This window comes from Neurospora hispaniola (assembly GCF_033458365.1).
Source record: "Neurospora hispaniola strain FGSC 10403 chromosome Unknown B0T23scaffold_7, whole genome shotgun sequence".
In the NCBI taxonomy this organism is placed as follows: Eukaryota; Fungi; Ascomycota; class Sordariomycetes; order Sordariales; family Sordariaceae; genus Neurospora; species Neurospora hispaniola.
Window position 1 is genome coordinate 1,346,992 of NW_026944412.1, and position 21,461 is coordinate 1,368,452.

At 51.8% G+C, this 21,461-nt stretch overlaps 3 protein-coding genes across 3 annotated transcripts; 1 reads left to right on the top strand and 2 right to left on the bottom strand.

Moving 5' to 3' along the window:
* Positions 1-314: 314 nt before the first annotated feature.
* B0T23DRAFT_406975 (P-loop containing nucleoside triphosphate hydrolase protein) lies at positions 315-2,258 on the top strand (the record flags this gene model as incomplete). Its single annotated transcript, XM_062839149.1, has 2 exons — positions 315-658; positions 722-2,258. 2 exons carry the CDS (start codon positions 315-317, stop codon positions 2,256-2,258), a joined length of 1,881 nt encoding a protein of 626 aa, XP_062689858.1.
* A 987-nt stretch (positions 2,259-3,245) lies between these two features.
* On the bottom strand, positions 3,246-7,032 carry B0T23DRAFT_213258 (fungal-specific transcription factor domain-containing protein). Its single transcript, XM_062833593.1, has 3 exons — positions 6,465-7,032; positions 4,530-6,336; positions 3,246-4,459 (listed from the first exon to the last, which is right to left on the bottom strand). Exons 1-3 carry the CDS (start codon positions 6,809-6,811, stop codon positions 3,323-3,325), a joined length of 3,291 nt encoding a protein of 1,096 aa, XP_062689859.1. The 5' UTR covers positions 6,812-7,032; the 3' UTR covers positions 3,246-3,322.
* Positions 7,033-8,751: 1,719 nt separating this feature from the next.
* On the bottom strand, positions 8,752-10,584 carry B0T23DRAFT_322265 (major facilitator superfamily domain-containing protein; the record flags this gene model as incomplete). Its single annotated transcript, XM_062835285.1, has 4 exons — positions 8,752-9,478; positions 9,541-10,050; positions 10,116-10,214; positions 10,307-10,584. 4 exons carry the CDS (start codon positions 10,582-10,584, stop codon positions 8,752-8,754), a joined length of 1,614 nt encoding a protein of 537 aa, XP_062689860.1.
* Positions 10,585-21,461: the final 10,877 nt, after the last annotated feature.

The window sequence follows — 21,461 nt, forward strand, 5'->3', positions numbered from 1 at the left end:
GGCGGCTCATACGACAGGGATCTAACTTCAAGCTTCGACTTCGATAGCATGGAAATTTTTTGCTGTTGCAGGTACCAGGCCCTCAGCCACTTGCGCTCTCTTCCCATCTCTTGTTTTTTTTTCCCACCTTTTCCGCCCATCATTCCCATCACACTCGACGCCGACAACGGTTTGACCGATTTCTCTGGTTTGATTGTCCGCCTCTTATTGTCCCCACCCACAATCAATCCATCAACCCAAGTCGTTGACGGATCCGAGTGTGCGCCGCCATCTTATCAGTCCCGTACCGTCGCGTCGCTGTAGCCGTCGCCAACATGAGGACCAGCGTATTGCGCCAGGCCGGCCTCTGCCGTGCTGCCCTCGCTGCCCGCCATCTTCAGATCTCCTCCAAGCCCTCGGCCGCCCTCTTGAGCCAGGTCACCCGCGCCATCGCTGTCCAGTCCCTTCCCTCGGCCTCTCTTCCCCGCTTCTACTCGGCCGAGGCCACTGCCCAAAGCAACACTGCTGCCTCCAATGGCCTCGTTACCCGCTTTGCCGACCTCGCCGCTTTGGGTGTTCATGAGAACGTTGTCCGCGCCATCACTCATGGCATGGGCTACGAGAACATGACCGAAGTCCAGTCTATGACCATTAGCCCCGCTCTCAAGGGCAAGGACATGTATGCCTAGATCCGTCACCTCCATTTCCGCGCTTCCAACAGTTGCTAACGTTAAGCTTCCAGTGTTGCTCAGGCCAAGACCGGAACTGGCAAGACACTTGGTTTCCTCGTCCCTGTGATCCAGAAGATCATCACCCAAGATCCCGACCTCGCCCACAGGTTTGGTGGCAAGAGAGCCCGTTCTGATGATATTCGCGCCATCATCATCTCGCCAACCCGCGAGCTTGCGGAGCAGATCGGAGAGGAGGCTCGTAAGTTGGTCAAGGGAACCGGTATCATCGTCCAGACTGCGGTTGGTGGTACCCAGAAGAACGCTATGCTGTACAAGACCCGTCAGCAGGGCTGCCATATCCTTGTTGGCACCCCCGGTCGCCTGAACGATCTGCTTTCCGACAGCCACAGCGGCATCGACGCCCCCAGACTCTCGACCCTTGTTCTCGACGAGGCCGATAGAATGCTCGAAGTTGGCTTCAATGAGGAGCTTCGCCAGATCATCAACTACCTTCCCGATCGCAAGGTTCTTCCCCGCCAGACTCTGCTTTACTCTGCCACCATTCCCAAGGATGTTGTTGGTCTCGCCAGAAGCTACATCGACAAGAACAACTTCGAATTCGTCCAGACCGTCAAGGCCGATGAAGTTCTGACCCACGACCGTATCCCTCAGTACATTGTTCCCTGCAAGGGTTTCGAGAACATTTACCCGGCCATGCTGGAGCTCATAGAGAAGGCACTCCACGAGTCCAAGACCAACCCCGAGGCTCTTCCTTTCAAGGCCATCGTCTTCTTGCCTACTACCGCTGAGGTTATCATGGCCAATGCGATCTTCAAGCGCCTTCAGTGGAAGTTCAAGCACATTCCCAAAACTTGGGACATTCACTCCAAGCTCACTCAGAACGCCAGAACCCGTGCCGCCGACGAGTTCAAGAACGCGCGTACCGGTATCCTCTTTTCTTCGGACGTTACCGCCAGAGGCATGGATTTCCCCAATGTTTCCCACGTCATCCAGACCCACATTCCCCCCAACAGGGAGCAGTACATTCACCGTCTCGGACGTACCGGCAGAGCCAACAAGCCTGGCCAGGGCTGGCTTATCGTTCCCGACATCGAGCTCCACGCGGCGAGAAGCAGACTTCCCGGTCTCCCCATCAAGCGTAATGACGAGCTCGAGTGCGCTTCCGTCAACGCCGCTGATTCCGGTGCTGACAAGCACGCCAACTTCCAGCACATCCTTGACGCGGCGTCCAGACTCCCTGAGGACCTCTTCAAGGACTGCTACTCGTCCTACCTCGGTGGCGCTCTCCAGGGCATTGATCGCCAAGCCTTGGTCTATGCTCTCAACGACCTCGCCAAGTTTGGTTGGGGCTTGCCGGAGCCCCCTGCCGTCCGCCAGAGCATCATGAAGCACATGGGCCGTGTTCAAGGTCTGAGAGTCGAAACCAGAGAACATTCTATGCGCCCCATGGGTAGCGGACCTGGCCACCGCCGTGATTTCAACTCGCGCGGCCCCCGTCGCCAGTCCGATGATCCCTTCGAGAATGTCCTTCACAGGGCTCAAGATCTCGATCGCCGTCCCACCCGTCGCCAGCAGGCCAGCTTCTAAACTAAGAGCTGGGTCAAACTGTGCATTGGCGACGAATGGGTTGTTTGGTTTTTCCCGCTGAAAGAAGATGCTTGCGGGGTTTTGTCTGCTGAGCGAGACAGACACCTTCTCGAAAACCGTGGTATCGGGTCCCCCATGTATTTTCTTTTCGTACTGTTCGACATTGATACCATCTGTACTATAGCATAATTATCACGGGAAAAGCAAGGCCGGAGTTTCTTTTTGTTTCCATATATTGGGGTGGCTTGTTGTCTATGGAAATGTTATTATAGACAGCGCGGGCAACACACAAAAGAGGAGCAGTACAGTCTTTTTTTAGTTCCGTGGTCACAAGAGAGGAGAAGAATTTTTGTTCAAGAAATGGGATTGGGACTGGGGCACACCTAGACACATTCGGGACTGGAGCTGGGGGGCTGGGGGCGTACTTCTGTTTTTGATTTGTTAGGGAAAAGAATTGGGGCCATCTCGACTTTAGAAGATATTCGTTCACTGTTTTTGAAAATTCCATCATGACACATTCACTGATTTCATCGAGTTTCAACATGAATCGCACATATACATTTACGTGTTGTACGATGCGAATCTGCTCCGCTATCTGTCCGTTGATAGCCACGTTGACCTAAGTTTGAACTCCTTGCTGAAAAACAAAGTATGAGTAAACACTCACCATGAATGACTCCATCTGATCTCACTTGTCGGTCAGTGTCTTGAAAGATGTATTTTCTTCCATCTGAACTAGATCGTCCCCGTGGTAATCGAAGCCCCACAACCCGTTATCAGGTTCTCGACTCTTCTTCATATTTATTTTTTAACATCCCCCATCAACTCATTCATACTCTTCTCCCAACCTGAAGGAGGGCAAATGCTAGGCAACTGCGTGTCGCGTAGATGTTCCTAAACTAGGAGGCCTCGTATAATAATAAATCCTCCATTCTCCCTCTCCCCGCCGTATCTTGCCCACCCCCTTCCCATTTCTTCCCACCTCTTCCCTTCTTCTCCTCGTGGTATATATATATATATATATATATCAGCCTCATCAATCTTGTCCCAAGTTTCCCTGCTTTCTAGTTCCCACCAGCACCACCCCCTCCTCCTCCGCCGCCACCACCCTGCTGCCCACCAAAAAAGAATCCTTCAAACAAATCCAACTGCTGTCCATCGCTAAAATCATGATGGTTCCCTTCCCACCCGATACCAAAGCCTAGATCCATCTGTCCCACTACCTCAGCCGGGTTCAGGTTCACGTTCAAATTCGCCAGATCTCCTCCATTACTAATGTCCATACCACCAGCGGCGCCGCCATCAACACTTTGCAAGAACTCTAAGCCTTGTAGATCACTGAAGCTTAGTGTGCCGGGACTATTGGAGTATGCTTGTTGTTGCTGTTGTTGCTGTTGCTGTAAATAGTCATTTGGCGTCCCTCCGCGTTGTTGTTGTTGCTGTTGTGGCTTGGCCCCGATAATTGGCGATCCACCCATCTGAGCAGGCGGCGTTAAGGGGTTACTAAGTCCTTGTCCTTGCCGTTGTTGGTGCTGTTGGATGGCGCTCGGCGAGGGCATCAAGTTCGGATCAATGGAGGTCTCGCCTGCTGGGCTTTGAGCCATCGGTCCCCCGCCGCCAGAGGCGGCTTCCGCAATGGAGCTTGCGTTGCTATGTGGTGGCGGAGGTGGGTTTCGCATGAGAGAGAAGCCGCCTTCCTGCTCGCTCTTGATCGCGGCGGCAGCAGCGGCACCGGACATGCGGAACTGTTGGGCCTGTTGGAAGGCGGAAAGCTGAGATGCTGATGAGACGGAGTAGGCGTCGGAAGCGAGATCGCTGTACTGCGACGAAGGATTTCGGAGCATAGGTGGGCGATGGCGGTGTTGTTGTTGTTGTTGGTGGTGCTGGCGATGTTGCTGCTGTTGTTGTTGTTGCTGCATTCTATAGTGTTGCAAACTAGAAGCAGCAGAATCGCTCTGTGAGCTCCAGTCGAGACGCTGATCAATGCTTCCCCCAGGACGTCGTATGTGGGTGTTGTTTCCATATCCGCCGGACAAGTCCTGGCCCTGGCCGAAGCCTCCAGTCGAGTTTGCCATTTTGATGGTTGCTTTGGCGGTGCGATCAAAGGCATCTCGACAAGCTTCTGCTGGCGGACATTTATCTATCAGGTCTGTAAAAACGGATTTGGCAGCCAAAATCGTGAAGTCGACTTCATCCACGGTCTATAAGGGGGTGCGCGTTAGCCTGTGAAAAGCAGTAGAATAATCAGCAAAAAAAGGTGTGTTTTCTTACAAGTCTGCTCCTCACGATAGGGGAATGCCAGATCGCATAAAGATAAGATATTCCGGCCATGAACAAATGGTGGGTGGCCAGATATGTATAGTTGACCAGGCCCACACGGTGCAATTGGCGGTAAAGGCGCAAGATACGCTGGCCTGCCTCGGCAACCTTGAGATACACGCGGTCTTCATCCTCCCGAAGCTCCATGTTGAACATTGTCGGGCTGTTGACCTCCTTTGACGTGTGATATTCACCTTCGAACAAGGCTGGCACACTTAGACTTTGGCGATAGAGCATAATGACAGCCTGCCAGTAGTTAAGGTCAAAGAATTCAGGCGAAAATTGTACGCCAGTCTGCTGCCGTGTTGGTGCAGAATTTTTCCACTCCCATAGTCTCCTGTCGATATCAATGCGCCATGCTCGGAAGGTTTCGAACTGTGACAAGAACGGCGATGGAAGAGATGTATGCATGTAAGGGTTCTTCTGGTTCAGTCCAGAGGCTCGAGCAAGCTGTGATTGCTGGAATTGCAAGACTTGAAGAACTTCTGACTGGAGCAGCCTAAGACGGAAGTAGTGATGTGCGATGAGTTTGTAAGTCGGTCCTATCATGTCGGGGGGTGGTTCAAGCAAGCCGCTTGGCGTAATGAATCGATCATCTAGGAGAGAGGGGAACTCTGTGGTAATGACTTGATCTGATATGCCAAATGGCCTGCCGACGCAAACACTGACGAGGCGATCGAGTGAATAGGTGCACCACCACAGACGCCGCCTGAGATCACGCATATACTCCCTTCTTCCCCTTTCCCGCGAGAATGCTTCGCTCTGATCTCCGATCCCTAGACCAGATTCAATGTCCTTACCGTCTTCGTAGTGTAGGCCGAGATCGACCGCCAACCTGATGGCGACGCCGACGATGTACCACAGCCCGGGAGGAACCGGCCTCAACAAGGCAAAGTTGGCGAGAAGCAAGACGGCCTGTAACTCTTCCAAACCACCGGCACTGTTGCCAAGACAAGCCTCAAGATGAACAATGGCACTAGCATGATATTCTTCTGGCTGGCACTGTCTTGTGTTGTCATCAGTTTTACCTGGCGCTTCTGCCGATCCACTGGCCTTGGTCGATTCTCCCACAATGATGCCGCCGCCTATCGCGAAGACCATGTTCAACATGTAAAGTTCTCGTGGCCCCCGTACACGGTTTTCTTCGGCATAAGCTTGCTCAAACATTTCCAGGAACTCGCCCTTGTGGAGCACAGGCATTTGGGGGTTCGCATGCTCAAAGTAAAGCGACATCAGCTTTTCGCCCAAAGCCCTGCTGGGGAATGTTGCCGGATGAATCGTCGGTTTTGTGTGCAAGCCAAAGAAGGAGTCTCTCATAGACGTTCCGGCGGTGGCGGGGCCATTGTTGGGAGCAGGCTTGTAGGGGCGGATGCCAGCTTTGTCCGAGGTGGACTTCTGATCGGATACCGACGACTGCACCGCAGCGAAAACAATGCGTGCAAAAGATATTCCCGAGGTAGATCCTAAATAGCGAGGGTTTGCCGTTGCGGATACGCCACCAAGGTCAGACTTGGACACCAGTTTCTGTAGTCTGACCACATCATCTCCCTCATTCTGTGGTCTTTGATTGTTGATGCTATCTGGTGTTTCTAGTTGTGAGGGATGCCCGCTCGTGTCCACCTGGGTCGAGTGGACATGGCGCGGCCTATCTCCCTTCTTGGAACAGTAGTCCAAATTTTCGGCCGGCGGGAAAGTGATGTTGTTATCCTTGAGCAGATGCTCCAGTTGCTCTACTCGTTTCTCGAGGTAAAAGATATAACTGGGACAGCACGGCGTCAGCACTTTTGCTATTCACAGGCAGGAAGCGAGGCGTTGGTGACGATGGGTTATGGCGGGAACCTTAATGATTGGGTCCCGGCCGTGTGGGGGGGGGGGGGGGGGTCTGACCTCCTCGGGATCTCTCTCTTGGTGATGGGATCATAGCCAACGCAGGCAACATTGGCCTTTTCGCAACTGGCACAACTCGGTAGCTTCTGGTCACAGCGATTTTTGCGAAGCCTACATCGGTTACAAGCGCTCACGTTGCGGAAGCTGCTGCTTTGTCCGGCCTTGCCCCCCGTCGACCCGCCTCCCTGGCCTCCATGAGCGGCGCCAGACCCGTCAAGTAGAAGCTCGTTAGCGGGAGACGGAGCTTCCCCAGACGGAACCGAAGCCGGAGAGTCTCGTTCCGGGGACGATTGGCGCGGTCGCTTGTTTGGGTGGTGGTTCGGGGACGGAGGAGTGTGCGCCGGCATTATGCCAGGCTGCTCAGTAGAGCACCTCCAATCAGTCCCGCTGTCCCTGTGTGACCGGTCTCGCAGTGCGGTCCGGTTTGGCGTGCGAGGCGTGGGCGCGTGGATCAAGTGCGCGTCTGCTACCTGTCCGGCTGCTGGGCTGTTGCGTTGGTTGGTTTTTTTGTTGGGGAATGCGAATCCAGATCCGAGGCTTGACCGACAATGAGTGGCCTGAATGAACGGTAGTGTAGTGTAGTGAGTGGTAATCGAAACGGAGGAGGACCCTAGAAGCGACCCTCGTGATGCTCGGCCGCCAGGGCCGTTGTTGGTTTGCGCGGTCGAGCCGTGGAAAAAAATAGCTACAATCCTTGTTGGCGCGGGCAGGGTCGAATACGTCCGGGTTTCGTCGCGGGTCACACTAGACTGACGGACGGTAGCATCATTATTGGAACTCGGCGGACTTTTATCTATGATGCGATGCAAGAGGAACGAACCAAAGGCGGGCGGCACGCGGAGAGCGGCAACGGCGCAGGCGTAGTGCAGATAATGGGCCTAGTATTGAGGGCAGGTGGATAGCGGACGTTGATAGCAAGTGGAGAGGTTCGTTGATAGGCATGGTATGTAGGTCGGTCCCTCTCCGGTGCCCGCGCGTCGTACCATAGGCTCTGCAACCCCAGCCAACCTAAGTAGGTGGAAATCGCGGGGCGGCACTACACTAGAGGTGGTCCCTTGCACTTGCTCTATGCGTCTAACGCAAGACATTACAACGGATGAACCACCCACTGCAATTTGATGAACTACTGACACCAGCTGTGCTTCGAACCCCGCAAACTTTCAAGCTTAGAGGTACATACCACGTACCCATTACCGGTCTATTGGAGAAGTCAAGACGTTCCAAGAAGCACAGAATAGGTATCGGACAGCAGACCACGAACGCTCCCCCTTCTTTCAAGTGGGTTATAAAACCCGTGGTGACCCCATCCTTATAATACACTGGACACTCCGTCCTTACGCAACACAGTCCAACCGCGCAGACGGCTTCAAGCTCCGGGCCATGATCGAACTCCCTCGGAACATCAAGAATTGACATTGAACCATTCGTCCTAAAGTGGTGCGGTGTGAGATGGATTCCATGAACTTGGATGCTTGCTCATCCACCCCCAGCACGTCACTATGTAGGTACGCTAGCTTCATTCACGATCACAACCTTCTGATAAGGGACCCTAGCGTCTAGCGAATCACCAACCACAAACCCCCACTCCTTTTCTGTCTCATCAAGAGATGCCCTACTACACTTACTACGTACATCACAGATGCATGCGAGCTTGACGTTGGGATCCAATCAGAAACCCGTTTTGGTATGTTCCTGTTAGACTTGGCACACTCATGGTATATCCTATTATCATAAGGAGAATATTCTAATGTGCATATGAGCATTTCCAGAGGGGACACACGTTGGCATTTATTTACACATCAGAAGAACCGATTTGATAAGCTCATCCAGCAAGCACCCTTTCGAGACTACGAGCGAGGCATGTGTACAGTATAGTGTACAGTCGCATTGAAAGCTGAAAAATACAAAAAAAGGTATCATCCGTATGCCGTACATCCTTAGAAAAAGCGACCGACTCCAATTTCCTTTCTTTGCCAAGCTCTCCAAATCCCTTACAAAAACACCGGATATACGGGTATACGAAGTAAAGCGAACGACCGTTGTTTGTACAATGCCCAACACCCAGACCCCAGACCACATGCGAAAACCACGAAAGAACCGGCACGCTCCAAGCTCTCTCAATACGAGATATCATGCGTGCCCAGAAAAGCAAAACCTAAAAGAGTCACTGTCCAGCTATATTCCCAACCAAGCGCCGACCCAAACACACACACACAAAAAGAAAAAAAAAGAGAAAAAAAAAAAAAAAGAATAAAGTCGTATACGCCAGTCTTGCCACGTGCGGATATCAGTCTCTTTGGGTTGTTCTTGTGGCCAAGTTGATGGTTATGGTGGGCTCAGCCGCCACCGGTTCGACTGCATCTCTCGTTGTTGCCGAATGTCCAGCAGCAGGCACAGGCTCCTCGATCTCCTCTTTCCCATCAAACCTCCCCCTGGGTTCGGTAATGCCGAAGCTGAGAAACGACGCCCCGATCGTCACAAAGGCCGTGAACCACCAAACCATGCCGCAGTATCCCGCCCTTAGTCCGATTGTGTAAAGGTATCCCGACACAATCGGTCCCATGGCGCGGCACAGACTGGCTATCGAGGCCGCTACGCCGTTGATCGTTCCGAGCATCAAGGTCGAGGGTGCCGAGTTGGTCAGGAGGATCGCGTTGCTGGGGTAGGCCATGGTGGCGAGTGTGCACTTCCAAATGATCAGGATGTAGACGCCGGCCATGCGGAGGCTGGAGGGTAGCAGAACGAAGTAGGGCGTAGCGAAGTAGAGCAACGGGTACGACATTGAGATGATCTGGAACAGACGAAGCGCGCCGAGACGACCGGTGATTCTGGGGAAGAAGAACGAGGTGGAGATCATCGAGTAGAGACCCTGGATGGACAAGATAATGCCGACGGTTCGGGTGTCATATCCAAAGCCGTCTGCGAACTTGAATGGTAGCGACCAGCTATCTTGGGTGCCAGTGGGCTCGGTGCTGAGGAAGACCGGGAGAAGAGAATCCAGAGTCATGGTGTGGCTATAGAGTACAATGTTGTCAGTACCGTTCAACATGTCGGTTGCAGTAGAATGTGGACCTACAAAGCAAGAAGGCCGTAGTTGATGATAATGAAGATGATCGGTTTGGTAAAAGTTCTTTCGGGCTTTTCGGACTGGGCCTCCACCATCTCCCCCGTCGACTCAAGATCGAGCGGCTCCTGCATAATCGGGCCCTCGACCGAAGTAAGCTCTGGCGATCCATCTGCAGTCCGGTATCCGGGCAGCGACTCGTCCGTTTCGCCAAGCAAAGGCTGATCCTCCCCGTTCTTTCCCCTTCGGAGTCGTCGCCGGAAACAATTGTTCTTTCCGAAAAGCCGAGAGGTCAAATATCTGCCGAGCTCAACACCGCGGTCTCGTCGATACTTCTTTTCGGCGTGAGTCTCCTCGAGGAACAGAAAGCCGACGGCAAGCCCGAAAAACACACACATGCCGCTGAAAAGGTTAGGCAGCAAATATGGGAAGCGGTCCCAGATGCTCCCGGGCTGGAAGACGGTTGGGATCCAATCCACTGGCTTTGCAAGCGTACCACCAATCATGGGGCCAACAATCGATCTGTAAAAGAGTCAGCATGCTTGCAAACTTTGACGTGGGCTTCTTCTGAATGTGTTGAACCGTACCCTATGCACCACACAATAGGCATAACCGTGTATGCCCGTGGCTGATGTTCCTTCACAGTAACCAACTCTCCAACAGTGGTTTGCAAGACGCCCATGTTACTGCTCCCCCCCACCCAATGTGTCAGCTCAGTTCCATCAATCTCGATCTTTCCCCAAGTAATACCGAGTGCCTCCCATGATCGATAACTCACCCGTTCAGAATTCCACCCAAAGCACGGGCAAGCAAGGCGACTGGAAGGCTCGGCGCAAAACCGAACAGGATGACGCTGAGACCCGTGCCGCCCATTCCCGTCAGAAGAACCGGCTTCCGGCCGATTTTGTCGCTCAGTCGTCCCCACAAGAAGCCCGCCAGAAACTCGGCCAAGGTGAAAGAGGACGTCACCCAACCGGCGTACATGGAGATTTTGCTTTCGTCATTGGTGATGTTGAAATCCTTGACCATGTGGTAGACGTAGGGGAAGATCGACATGAAGGCGATGGGTTCGCATATCCGGCACAAGGCTGTTATTGCCATCTTAGTTCTGTTGTCCCATGCTTTCTTGCTCTTCCTTTCTGGTGGTCACACAAGCACCAAAAGATGAATAAAGACATACCGAGAATGAGCAACTGCCGCTTCGGGTACGGCGGTGGTGACCGCTTTTCTGAAGCCTTTTTCACTCCATGCCTGACAGCGGCCACTGTACGAGCAGGTCCAACTGCCATGTTGCCTGAGTTGTGCCTGGGACCAGAGATGTTGCCGAAAAGAGAATCTGCCTAGGGATCTGTTGGAGGAGACTCCAAAGCGGCCGGCCAGTGCCGGCAGTGACCGACAATCGTCAAGACGTGTTGAGATACCAGTCCAGCAAGGACCAAGGCTGACGGATGACTTGCCGAAGCAGGGTGGGACAGGACGTATATATATCAAACAGAATCGTTATACCGAAGTGACCGGAGACAGGGGACGTGAGGGACAGAGAGATGAACTGAGTAAGCTGGGAGGGGGAGTGAGACGGATATACATTTGAGAAAGAGTGAGGAGGACTGATCAAGGGACTACGTGCTATATACGTAAGTAGGTAGTCATGGACGATTACATGACAGGCAGGGGACCCGACCGAGTCAGCCAGCATCTCCAGCGGCTATCGCCAAAAAGAAGGCGGCCAAGGCGCCGGACGGGCTGAGAAGAACAACATGGTCACCAGATCATCCGTTGAGGACGAGGTTGTGTGGACCCCTTGAGGGAACCGCCGCTGGCAAGCATATTGCGTACATGAATGATGGCTGTTGGGATTGGGAACAGGGCCCCGGGACTGGAGGAGAAGCGAGCGAGGAGGACGTATCCGTAATCAGGCGTAGGGAACGTTGAAACAGCGGTGACAAGCAAGAAACTTTGGTGCTGTACATGGCGAGGAGTAAAAGCCCAAGATGATCCTACTTTTTCTTGAAAGAAAAAAAAAACCAAACCCCGGACTGCCGTAGCTGGAGTAGGTCAGGTACCAAGGCAAGGAACAGGGCCTCAGCGTACAAGCTGTAATGATACAGGGCTATCCATGGTCGGTGCTGAACTCGCGCACAGTGTTTGCTGGCGTGCCATTGATGGACCAGGGCAGTAGTGCACATCAGCGCCGTACAGCTACAGCAAGTGGAACTGTAAGATTCTGTCTTACCTGCACGGGCTGGTACATCCGCCCATGGCAGTGATCTGGGGCGGTACCCTCGAGGTAGCGCTACCCTGAAGGGTGACGATGGAGGCGTATCGATGTACCTACACTAACTTTGGTACACTACCTACCTACCCACCCAAGGACTGGTAGACGCTAGCTGTTCGGTTTTTTTTTTGTGTTTCAACCACTTCCCTCTTCTTGGTTGCTCTCTTTTTCTTTTCTTTTTGTTTTCTTCTTTTCTTCTTTCGCCACCCTCAGATCGCTTTACCCTATTCCACCCTCAGCTGCGGATTTGATGGATGGACCCCGCCATAAAGGTAAAGTGGCCGCTTCCCGAGTGTGATCCATGTCTGGGTCTACCATTGCTTTTTGTAACACTACGTTGGTAAATGTTGAGCTCCTGACTCCTGAGGCTGCTGTTATGGTCGGTCGTGGCCATCCTTGGCCTTGGCTTAATCTCAGTACCCACGTATCGCATATCGCGGTCCCGTACAAAACAAGACAAAACAGAAGTGGAAATCGCGTCGAGTGAGTTGTAGGGCCTATGCCTGTAGACCCCGACCACGGACTTCCCTTGAATACCTAACCGGCCTGCCCTTATGGTCCAAAGCCGTCTACTTGTCCCTTTTGTCTCTTTTCGGATCGAGGACCGGTTACCTGCGTCCGCGAGTCGTGACCAATCCAGCTTTCCCGGTTTCAACTCATGTCCAGAAGACTCAGGGCGGTATGATAGCCAGACCGGCTGGGCCCTTTTGTCGCTCCTCCAGCAACCTATTCACCTCCAACGCGCGGGCTGGGCTGCGTGTGATGGACACGCTTTATTGCTTGCTGACAGGAGAGTACGGTTGGGTTGGAAAACACCTTGCACGACAGCGGGCCGGTAGACCGCCTTATCCCACGAACCTCTTACGTCGACTGACTACCACCACCACCACCACCTGAGCTGTGGCTGCATCACCTTCGGACAATGGGTTGAACAGGTAAGCCGATCAGGTCAAACGGGTCTGAACCGGTCGGGATACACATATAGGCATGCCCGCAAGAGCTGCCTTGTCCGGAACAGAGTAGACAAGCAGCGATGATAGAAAGTCCGAGCGAGGTGAGATGCATCTTCTTATTGTTGTTAAAACGGAACCAAGGATATATGTACCTACAGTAGTATTTCTACGCATAAGCGCGTTGTGCACATACACGCACGTACAGCGTTCGTCTCAATGGGAGAAACACTGTTCCGTGCTTGCAGTCGAACCACAGCTTCGGGACCATCAGGATGAAGACCTGCGCTCACAATTTGGAGCAATGTGAAAGATGATCCAGCTACGTTGATGGGGAACCTCCAGGCAATTGAGACACAAGGTAATTGATGCGTGCCTTCGCGCCTCAGTACTGTCTGTTGTATGGTCAGGATGAGTATGGAAGCTGTAGCTGTCGTACTGACTACACTACATGACACAGATTCGGTATTTGAGTGCATGGCTTTTGTGGGTTAGTCGACCGGGGACCGGTAACGGGCAGGGAGATGATGACAGGCAATCACTGGGAACGAGGGGGATGTCACGAATCAAAAGTGAGGCGCCAATTGACCATTCCCATCGAGGCATGGTACGACCGATCACAGCAACATTTTAGCACCACGCTTCCCGCAAAATCTCGTCAAAGCAGCGAAAATCTTCCTAACTGCATGACGATTGAATGACAGGCTGTGAGATTGGCGTGGCGGTTCTTGTGTGGAGGAAGCAAGGCCTTGCTCTCCTGGATCCCCAGCAGCAGTCCAGGTACTGTAGCGTGTTGGTAGCTCAATGGTGGACCACAGTCCGCGGCTCGCGTGGGTAATTGCTGAAGTGACGAAGTGGACAAGCTTGCGCCGAGCCCGACCCTAGACATGCGTCGGAATGTCGTTGCGAACTAAGAAGAGGCTCGCGACGGTGGTCTGGAGGGAGGCGGTGAATGGAGAGAGAGAGAGAGAGAGAGAGAGAGAGAGAGAAATTGAATCAAAATTTGGAAAGAAAAGACGCCCCGGACAAGTCGGGAGACGGAAGGGTTCACGTCGGTGGGACTGCATCCGGCGTAGCGGACCAGGAGGAACAGGCTGGATATCAGCTATCAGGGAGCCTCATCAGCGACACGCGAGAAGGTACCGTGTTAAAGGGAACTGGATACATCATGATGGAATAGTACACAGTGGCTGGTACCTCAAGGCTCCTTCCACACTGTGCCGTTGATAATGTGAGATGCTCCGGATTTATCACGCCGGCCTCCAAGCCGAAGGACTGCGATATAGGCCCTGTTATGAAGCATGAGTATAGGACAAGGCTATGTACGCAGTAATGAAAAAGACGTGACTGGTGTGCAATGCAGACAGGTAGAGTTAAGGACACAAGGAAGATGATGAATTGACTCGCTTCTCCACAAAGTCTAGGTTGAGGGAAAGTCGAGGTGTGACAATCGGCTCGCGCATCCAAGTCCATGGAGGAAAACGGGGAGAAGAGGAGAGCGGATGCAGCAGTCATCATGAATACCAATGAGCGGAAGCTTGTTGTTATCCGCTGTTCCAGCGCTTGCCAAGTACTGAAACAGAAAAACCAAGGTGCGCTTGGTTTACAGCTCGAACTTTGCAGGAGATTGGCGTCTTGTATCAATTGGACTCAAACACTTCATTGGAGCAATGACACAAAGCAAGACCCTGGAAAACCATGACTTACATACATACCTAGGGACCTGCCAGCAAGGGGCCCGACCGAGTCCTGCCCTGGCTATGCCCTTTTCATCACGGATTGGGGAGCTCTTCCAAGACGGTCCCAGACGGCTAGAGCCATGATCCAGCCGAGATGTGATATGGATTGGATCGTTGTCGACATTTCTCTCCCTCCAACTTGCCTGTTCCGTCCTTTGCGCGAAGTAGCCACGCAAACATCGGCCACTAGACTACTAAGGTGGAAATTTAAGTTCGGACTCAAGACCGTTGGCAAAGTTGGGTACTCCCGCCGTGCAGTAGTTCAAGCAGGTGTATGGCCGCGCTTTGAATTGGATCGCCTGCTGCCCTATTGATCTTAACCGAGATCTACCTAAGTGGATGGTGATATTCCCTGCGCACTGGGTAGGTGACAACAATGCAGGTTTCGCTAACGGCTACCTTGCCCAGCAAGCGCCGATAGCCTCGGAGCCAGATCATCTTGCCTTTGCGCGAGAGCTAACTGTATCTCCATTCTGCGCCATGTGACGTCGGAGGGAGTTCCGTCTACCGCTTCTACTCATCCAACAAATGTCCTCTTTTGGGGAAATTCACAGCTTATGCGGGCGATTTTAGCCCGCTCTTAGCTACATAAGCAGCATCTTCCCAACGGGATTCGTTTATAATCCTGGCATAGGTAGTCCACAGAGCATATCCATTACGACGGGAATGCGTACTTGCGGTATGCTTCTTACAAAATCGTACGCTGCGTCAATGCCTGACGAGAAAGAGGGTCTAATGGCTGGGTTAGCGCTATTCTACCCCATAGCTTGTGCGTCCAAACGCATATCTGCTATACAGTACCGCCCCCTGATTCCTCTGTATATAATACTGCCACAAAAATGGTATGCACTAAATAGCAGATCTAAACTGCACTAGACTGAAAGCTACCCCAGAATAGAAGGCAAAACAGAGGCCGCAACACCAAAAGTTAACGCCCTACTAAGGTCTTCAGTGCTTAGGACGGGGTCCTGATGCCCCTGGAGCATATACACCGAAGAATGTCCGGAGTCGCATACAGTATGCAACTATGCACTTGTAGCTGGAACACAGTTCTGACAGCCCGATCCTATGCACTAACCAGCGTATGTACATACAGTCCCTGGCGTATGCAGTTGCAGGGGTATCCACCGTAGATCAGATGGGCCGATGCCACGAAGCGATAACCCGGTCGTCTCCGCAAAATCAAATCTGATTGCTGAAGACCAAAGTGGTACTTCTTGTTTGTACAGCACGCTACCGCGGCCTGCGCGGCATCCGTCCGGGATGGGATCCCGCCGAACACAGATGCGACCCGTTGCACTGGAACCCAGCATCTTTAGCACGCCGTGGCCGGTGTAGAGTTATACCTGGGCCGTAAGTTTTACTATGCACTGTGCTGGAAAATACTGCGATGTCTGACCGGGCGATGGTTGAAGATTCGCATAGAGGTTAGGTGGTGAGATGGGCAAGTCAAAAACCCGTGGGTCACGTCGCTGACAATCTGGCACTCGAGTGGCCGTACGTACTTACAGAGTCACGAAGCTTTACTTGTGCCGGTCGTGCCCGATACCTGGCAGGGAGGTAATACTTTGGCTCGTAACCACAGTTTGGTAAGGGCTTGTCGTGTTCACCTCATTGACACTTTGTTTCCGTGCATCACCACACTTGATTTTGTCGTTGATTCAATCCAGAGCCGAACGTCGTGGAAATATCAGCGACTGAGGGGGAGCATTGACTGTCGTGTACATAGTATGCGAAATCGTGGGTTGGCAGCACACAAGGGAGGCTGATCTTTCGGTAATCCGGAACGATTCCTGCGTGTAACGTGGCGATTATGACCAAGCTCCGATGACTTCGTTGTCCTGTCCAGGCTGAGCCAGGCTCCCATGGCTGTGAAAACCAATCCGGGTGTTCATCAGCCAGGGCATCGCTCCTCTGTTAGGTGCCAACATGTGAACAAGAGGGAAGAAGGCGAGGTGACTACTCAAAGCGCTCCGTTCACGCCATCTTTGCTTTTAGTGTATACTGTACACTATATTCCTCCTGTTCTCAACACTGACAATGACAGGCCCACCTAGCAAGGCATCTCGTGAATGTACCATGGTCAATTAGTGTTCTGCATGGGCTGGCAGTGGTGCGTGGCTCTTACCGGTGAGTTGCTGTTCTTTTAGCAGTCCACACCGGCAAGGCAAGGGAGGCACTTTTTGCTTATTGCAAGCGTGCCATATCCAGGAAAGGTGCGTTGGGGGGTCTCAGTCTCAGCTTACCGGTCTACCTATACCACAAGGCTGCCACACTCACACTAAGTCCGACTCACCCTTGAGCACTTTGTCAATCCCCCCTTGACGGTACTCAGCCGTGCCGGCCAGCCAACAGTAGCTGTGTTCTTTTCCGGAGGCTGGGCATGGTAGCAAAGTTTGATCCGCCTGGGCGGGAGCCGACTGTGAAACCAGGTCATAGAAGTTTGTTGCGCCTTTTGACCTGTAGACGGAACCCGGCTTGCGTCCCCCGGTTACACAAATGACGCACGGCAGCCCAGAGGTGGTGTGCATCGAGCCGGGCCTTGGGGAGTTCCACCTCAACCCATCATCGCGTGGTGGGCTTCTGGACGACCCGAACTCTTGATGCCAAGCCTCCAGTGATCGTTGACGGAACCCTTCCGTTACCGACAGAAAGGAGCAGAGTGGGTTTCCATCTGTCGTTTCAAACGTGGCATGAAAAGTTGATCTTTGCCATTCCATTGGTCAGTGCGAGGAGCGATGCTCGGCGTAAGAACCGTCCAATCCGATGATCCATTCGCACGATCCAGCCATACTCAGGTATGTACTGTATAACAGCAGAGCTGTCCTTACAGCAGGAGAAAGTATCAGTACTCGCGGCAGACAAACCCGAACGGGTAGCAAAAACTCAAAGTCTATTCGAAGTGCCGGATGACTTTTATGTCGCTGTCTGTTCTTCGGATATGCACACGCCCACCTTCGTCACGCACAAAGCTTGGTTGATTCTACAAGCTTCATTATGAGCATATACGTAGGTAGCATGGGATCTCAAGGGCGAGTTAACTTGCTGGTGTGCTTGAGTACAGTAGCACAGCACATTGACACAGCATGGAAACCTGCTTCTAGAAGAAAAGTACATGTTTGAGAGGCCCTGTAAAAACCCATCTCCATGGCCTTCTCTCATGGGGGGTGTCTACGGCATCCTTATCCATCCGCCCTTGCTTCTTGCCGAGAAGAGGGGTGACCGGTGTCTGGCCCGGACTCTGGATCGACTTCAAAACGGGATCCGCCGTTCATGGAGCCAAGGCTACACGACCCAAGAGATTGTACCCAGCACCAAACTCCGGAGATCAGCAAATTTGTATGCATAGTACCTAAAAAATGGAAGCTGTTATACTATGTAGAAAACGTACCCACTCAATATTGGCTTCTCTACAAGGATGCTGCATGTTAGTAATGTTTCACGTATGAAATTAAAAAAAAGTTTCTCGTTCCGAACGCTATGGAGAAGCGCTAAAGGCTGTGTTTGGGGCTGCTATAGCTACCTACCTCTATGTGGATGAGAAGACTTTGTATTACCGTACTTCCCTAGCCTGCAGCTGCACTCTCTGGACAGTATTGTAACGGTAATGTAAGTTGAAGTTTCTCGCGGGAAGCTCCTTGGTAGAGGTACTTTGTGTTCGTTGATACTACTACATAGTAGGCCGTAAGGATTCGGAAGTCATGATGCTGTATTTTTGGAGGTATAGGTAGGTATTAGGGTGCCCCAAAGTTGCTGTTTTCGAAGCCTTGAATATAGGATTGTTAGAAACCTTTGAAAAGTCACCTAAGAAATGCTAATATAACTTCAGCTCCGGTGGGGGTTTTTGTGTCTTGGAATTAAGCTTGGAGAAAGTTTCTGCCAGTATGGGTTTAATATTCCCATAAGAAATACATAGGACTGGGGCAAGATTGTGAGAAGATGAAGATGGTTATAGCTGAGGATCGAGGCTATGTCCCCAGCACTAATTTCTTTCAACCAAACTTTCTCAATTGAGCATAAGAACAACTTGGGCCACTGTAGACTAGACAAATGGTACCATCAGGGGGTGATCTTGTCCATGGACAACGCTGCCAGGACAGCCTAGAGGTAGAGGCCATCACATGATGAGGCAAAGAGACAAGCGTCGCGGAGATTAAATTGAGAGAGAAACGATAGGCTCGACTCAGAACCTACTAAAACGGATAGTGATAATGGTTTTGGAAATCACAGTTTCAGGCTATCAAGTTGTTAAATGCTAAAAGGTCTATGTAGTTGAGTCAAAGCTGAGAGGTTCCACTTGACATGGAACTGGAGTCCTGTGCGGTGGGCTGCCCGCCCCAGTGGGCACCTGCGCTCTATACCCGACGACATTACACTGCACAGTAGGGGTAGGTACACAGTACCTCTAGCTCTAAGGATTCGCAACTGCAGTGCCTGTTGCGAGCAATCCAAATGCCTACAATGTACCTCTACGTCGCAGCCGGGCAGGCACCTCCGGCTCCGGAGTCTACTGCGTACGAGTTTCGCTGGATATCTAGAGGTATCCATCCCTTTTATTTTGTTCGGCATCGATGCGAGGCATCTACTGCAACGGGATATAGCTACAAACAAAGGATTACTACCTCCACCTATTTCAACTTTCTCAACGGTTAGAAGTGGACCGTCTAAGACCCATTGCTAACTTAATCCATTCTGGCAAGGAATTGCATGATTGTGCTGTCTAGTTGCTCTGTTGCGGTGCAGCCCTAGGTGGTCTCAGCTCGCCAACATGACTTCGAGGTGATCTAGTGTGATCAACAAGCGGGAACCACTACTACTTGCGGGTTTAGGTCGGCTTTTAGCGAGGAGCCATCACGAGCACCGGTGATTGTTGGGGCGCAAGCCGTGTCGGTCTGCTGAAGGAGCATGCAAAGACATCGCAAGATAGTAGCCGCCCGCGCCCATCATCGGCTTCATTAGCAAGCAGATTATCGACTAGGGTTTACATCTCGAGTGCCTCTCGCTGGACGCTATTGAGATGTCTTAGGCCCGAACTTCGGCGTCGCTTGCATATAATATGGGCAACTTGCTAACTCGGATTTTGCTAGGAAAGGGCTAGCTCGAGAGCAGATGTCACCCAAGACAATGACATGTCTGCCTTCACTGCGCAATGCACTTGGGATGCTATCGAGTGCTCATAGACGGCCGCTGATGAAACCGGTCGTTGAGCTCAGGCCCAGTCGTCGAGCAGCTTCAATGGTTGTGAGAGGATGAATTTGGAAATCGTTACTCTCGGACAAACTCCTCTTCGGGTACACTCGGTTGACCGACGTGGGTGTCATAAGAATATCCCAGGAATAGGACAGGCAAACGTTGACTGAACAAGCGTATGCTACATCTGTAAACCTTTGATTCCCAAGACTGTCGATGCTGTTCATTGTCTGACCACATACATTATGCGGACAGCACTTTATTCTATCGTGCCAAGTGGTGAGATGGATATCGGGATGCAAGATCGTCTTTGCTTGACTTCATATGAGTTCGTCTTTCTGAAACTTTTCAGTGTGAAGGAACGGGTGTGAAGAACATCATCCAAAACTCGATACCCAATCTGTTTCACATACAGAAAATTAGGCTCGATTAGGTGACCTGTCATTCAATCACTTTCTTGGGGACGGCATGTATGGATTTGAATTCAGCTAACGGATATCCTACTGTAGATAGCTTTTCTCGGGCCGTCGGTCAGTTAAGCCAACTCTCCAGTGACTGGATCATTCACTGATGTTCATAGTCGGCGGTACCGCCAACAGGGGAAGTTCACAAACCCTACATCAGCCTTGCAACTTGGATGTGCGTTCGCACTAGATCAACTAGAACTGAGACCTTTTGCCAGTGTCAGCCGTGATGATTCGTTAATGAACAAGAGGCTCAAGCAGACCTACACACGTCAATGCAACTGCCAATTCATCCTGGTGAGCTCGAAAAATGAAAATTGATTATAAGATCAGCCCAATAGACTCACCGAGAAAGATAGATTATCCGTGGTATCACACCAGCGGGTTGTAAGCACCTTGCTAATCAACTATCAAGAGGATCATCACTTGTTCATGTGACCCCTGCACATTATCTAGCGTTAGTCTTTATGGCCGGACGCTTGTAAGAACCCCTTGCGCTGTAAGTATCATCGCTCATCGCGGGGGGGGAAGAAATGAAAGAAAACCTGGTGAATTATGTCTACATCCAGCAAGTTCACACAAAGAGGTGAGCGAACTGTACTAGTTTCGTGTGAAACTGCTCGGATTTTCATGAGCAATCACCAACAAAATGCCATGCTAACCAATTGAGTGTCTTGATAACCAATATGGGTACCAGTCCCTTTTCGAACCACATTTTGTGAAGTTTGGTACGGAACAGCTTGCCCCCAAATGGGCTACCACACCTTTCTGTGGCCGGCTGAATCGGAACAGAATTTTCGCAAGGGCGAGGACACGCCCGCAATCACCAAAGTTGATGAATGTTGTACCATGTGCTCCTGACACGATATCACTGTGAACTATAGGTCAGATGAGAGTTGTTGGGCCGGAACCGAAGTAGAACTGACAACCAACCGACAGCCCGCAGGACAAACAGATAGCATCAACTACAGTAAGAACCCCTGCTTTTGCAACTAATGCCGGCAGCCCAGATTTTTTGCAAAAGAGGGGGGTTTGCAAAAGGGAGGACAGGAGCACAGACCAGGTAAGAGTCTTCTAGCTACTCAGTAATAGTTAGAGGTACTAGAAAGTGGGTCCCTGGAGCTATCAGACCCCGGTATACGGGTATAAGAGTGCCCGCCCCACCAAATTCGACCCCTACTTTTGCAAATCCGGGCCGTTAACGTTGCAAATTGCAGGTTGCAGGAATTACCACCAGAGGGAATGCAGGCAGTCGAAATCTTTTGCAAAAGGGGGGATTTTGCAAAAGGAGGGGGTTGCAAAAGCAGGGATCTTC

What these genes read in the sequence shown, in the direction of transcription:
- B0T23DRAFT_213258 (XM_062833593.1), bottom strand. Translation starts at nt 6,811, where the DNA reads ATGCCGGCGCACACTCCTCCGTCCCCGAACCACCACCCAAACAAGCGA. An exon ending in AAGAGAGAGATCCCGAGGAG is followed by an intron (nt 6,337 to 6,464) that starts GTCAGACCCCCC and finishes GTGCTGTCCCAG; the next exon opens with TTATATCTTTTACCTCGAGA. An exon ending in CTATCGTGAGGAGCAGACTT is followed by an intron (nt 4,460 to 4,529) that starts GTAAGAAAACAC and finishes ACCCCCTTATAG; the next exon opens with ACCGTGGATGAAGTCGACTT.